Consider the following 3584-nt stretch of genomic DNA (forward strand, 5'->3'; position numbering starts at 1 on the left):
TTTTTTTTTCAATTCTATATCATTTCTACTATTTCAGGTGACGAAAATTCTCATGTGCACGCCATTCTTACCAGCGATAACCTGCTCGATGGCACCATTGAAACGGCCGATGAGCACTATTATGTAGAACCTGCGCAACGCTATTCCCGCGAATTGCGGGCAGCGGGTGTGCACAGCGTCATTTACAAAGTAAGCGATGTGCAAATGCGCAAGACTGCTGCGGCAGAACATTGTGCCAGCGAACGATTGCGCCGTGATATGCTGCTAAGTGATTTGAAGCGACGGAAAGCGGCCACGGCCAAAGCGGAAGTGCCAAAATTGCTGGAGCGGCACAAACGTTGGCTGCCGGATGAGGTAATTACAAACACAAAAGCCGAACCAATTATGCGAATGCATGCCATTGCGCGCCCATTGTTGACGGAAAGTCCATTTGGCACGCAACTTGTGCCATTGGCATTCATCGATTGACNGCCCATTGTTGATGGAAAGTCCATTTGGCACGCAACTTGTGCCATTGGCATTCATCGATTGACCATTCCGACTTTTATGCTTTCCACTTGTATCTATTTTTACAGTTGGCCACATCCACTGATGACCATCAAAATCCGCCGCTGCCATTGGACTTGGATGTCCCTTATAATGATGATTTCAGCATATTCGCGGGTGGGGGTACGCGTAATCGAGAACGAGAACGAGAACGAGACGGGGAAGGGGAACGAGAAAGAGACAATCGCGATGCCGCAGAGATCACTACAACGAAAACGGCTACTAACAATAATAACAATAACAACTACGATGACTACAACTACAATAGGGAGCGGCAACGGCAAAAGTATCAGCAATCGACAACAACAACAACGTGGCGTAATGCAGCTACAGTCGAACAAGATGCAAGCGACAGATATGGCGATTTGCTGCGAAATATAAACACGGCCAACAACAATAACATTAGTGGCACGAATTCGTCCACCACTGGCGGTGGCATACAGAATCGCAACATCATTGTGAACAGTTATAATCCGGGCAACAGCAACAGCAACAGCAACACTAATTACAACAACAATAATAGCAATAATAATAATAACAATGGCTTACGCAAAACCTATGCAAAGCACAAGAATATCATTGTTAGCACCTACAATAATAAAAACAACAATAATAATAACAATAGCAATAATCGTTCGTATCCCTACGACTTTGTCATAAATGATGGCAGCAGTAANGTCGAACAAGATGCAAGCGACAGATATGGCGATTTGCTGCGAAATATAAACACGGCCAACAACAATAACATTAGTGGCACGAATTCGTCCACCACTGGCGGTGGCATACAGAATCGCAACATCATTGTGAACAGTTATAATCCGGGCAACAGCAACAGCAACAGTAACACTAATTACAACAACAATAATAGCAATAATAATAATAACAATGGCTTACGCAAAACCTATGCAAAGCACAAGAATATCATTGTTAGCACCTACAATAATAAAAACAACAATAATAATAACAATAGCAATAATCGTTCGTACCCCTACGACTTTGTCATAAATGATGGCAGCAGTAGTGCAAATGGCAACTACAATGACAACAACAACAACAACAATCGCTTCGATACGAGCAACTTTTTCAACGCCAATTGGTCGACTATGTTCACCAACAACAACAACAATAACAACAATGATCGCCCCAGCCACAAGACGCACGTCGAAATTATAACAAAAAATGGCGCCACCAAGAAACCCAACATCATTGTAAACAATTATAACCCAGATATAATGCTAGTGCCAAATCCACAGAGTCCACACTTCAACAGCATGTTGATGACAAATTTATTGAGTGGACGAGGACGCGATGCCGCATACGAGACAAATTCCATCGATAGCGGCCGCTCGATGTACGATCGCAAAATCACCTGTATGCTATATCTACAAGCCGATCATACGTTCTTTCAGAAAATGGGCTCCGATGAGGCCAGCATTGAAGCGATTACGCGGCATGTGCAGCGTGCCAATTCGATCTACAAGAATACAGGTGAGTTCAAGGGAAAGGGTGGGTGAGTAAAGACAGTGGCAGTGACAAGTAATTAATATCATTTCGCCATTTTTGTAATTTATTTTCAAATATAGATTTTAACAATGATGGCAAGCCAGACAATATAACATTTATGATTAAGCGTATCAAGGTGCACAATATGAATGCGATCAGGGATCCAAGTTATCGATTTCCAGGCAATTATGGGGTAGAAAAGTTTCTGGAACTATTTTCAGGTAAGATCTAATTTAAAAAATTTAATAGAGGTATCAAAACATTTTTTCAAATAAATAATTTTTTTGAATGCCGTAGGCACATTATTCGTTTAATTTTCCTTAAAAATATTCCGTCGAATCAACATTTTATATCAACAGATGTATTTTAGACATTTTTTCGCCATGTGTAGGCAATGGCTATACTCTGATTAAAATGCAAAAGTGCCTGAAGATGGCTTTGCACAGAAGTCGAAATAACGAGCAATTAAAACAAATAAAAAATATGTAAACCAATAAAATCAATAAATTTGAGTTATTTAATTTTTCTATTCACAGAGGAAGATTACGATGCTTTTTGTCTGGCATACATGTTTACATATCGAGACTTTGAGATGGGTACCTTAGGCTTAGCTTGGACTGGTGACCTAAAAAATGCCGGTGGAGTTTGTGAGAAAAATGGAGTAAGTCTAATAAAACTAAAACTAAACTAAAACTATTTATTTGAAGCGTTTTTTTATAAAAGGAAATCTCTTGTAAAAACTTATCATTTTCCTCAAAACATTTTTATTTTTTTCTACTTCAGCACTACCGCGGCTCTCTTAAGTCCCTAAACACTGGCATTGTGACACTACTCAATTATGGTAAACATGTTCCTCCGGCTGTATCGCATGTGACATTGGCGCATGAAATTGGACATAATTTTGGTTCACCGGTAAGTTGAGCAACTAGAGAGAGCGAGAGAGTCAAGAAAAAATGTGGAAAAATTAACTCTTTCAGTACCAAAATTAACCGTTGACGAAAAAATCTGAAAAAAAATTGTAAACGTGCTAATTTTTGAATCTTTGATTTCAAAAAGACAATTTTATATAACTCTTACAAAAAATCGGTACTACTTTAGTCAAGGATATCACATATTAATTTTGGTCCCGTTTGGAGTAGGTTAAGGCGCGTCGCACAGGGGGCAAAGTTCAGATCACTCTATGAAAACGTCTTAACCGACTCCAATCGGGACCAAGATTTATACATATGTGATTAGTGTGACCGTGGTATTATCGATTCAGGCGGTGAGACTGAAAAAACTCTTTCATTTGATTTTTAAGGATCGCCCTAATGTACACATATACGCACATGTGTTACCATGTTTGGCAAGGCCACGTCCTCAAACGTTATTATTTGTATTAATATTACTTATATAAATATATTATATTATGGAAATCAAATAATTTCTTTAATGAATTAATTTAACAACCAATAAGCTTATTTCACATTTATTTATTTTATTTTTTACTCTCATTTCATAAAACACACTTACATTTCATATTTGTTCCCATTTAT

At 38.7% G+C, this 3584-nt stretch overlaps 1 protein-coding gene across 1 annotated transcript; it reads left to right on the forward strand.

Moving 5' to 3' along the window:
• Nucleotides 1-40: 40 nt before the first annotated feature.
• Nucleotides 41-3244, forward strand: LOC108354246 (probable serine/threonine-protein kinase DDB_G0283337). The gene is made up of 6 exons (XM_017605439.1): nt 41-354; nt 576-888; nt 1234-2034; nt 2130-2270; nt 2586-2710; nt 2833-3244. Exons 1-6 carry the CDS (start codon nt 205-207, stop codon nt 2968-2970), a joined length of 1668 nt encoding a protein of 555 aa, XP_017460928.1. The 5' UTR covers nt 41-204; the 3' UTR covers nt 2971-3244.
• The last annotated feature ends 340 nt before the right edge of the window (nt 3245-3584 follow it).

Source organism: Rhagoletis zephyria, unplaced genomic scaffold (genome assembly GCF_001687245.7).
Source record: "Rhagoletis zephyria isolate East Lansing unplaced genomic scaffold, Rhagoletis_zephyria_1.1 Rzeph_scaffold_34413, whole genome shotgun sequence".
NCBI lineage: Eukaryota > Metazoa > Arthropoda > Insecta > Diptera > Tephritidae > Rhagoletis > Rhagoletis zephyria.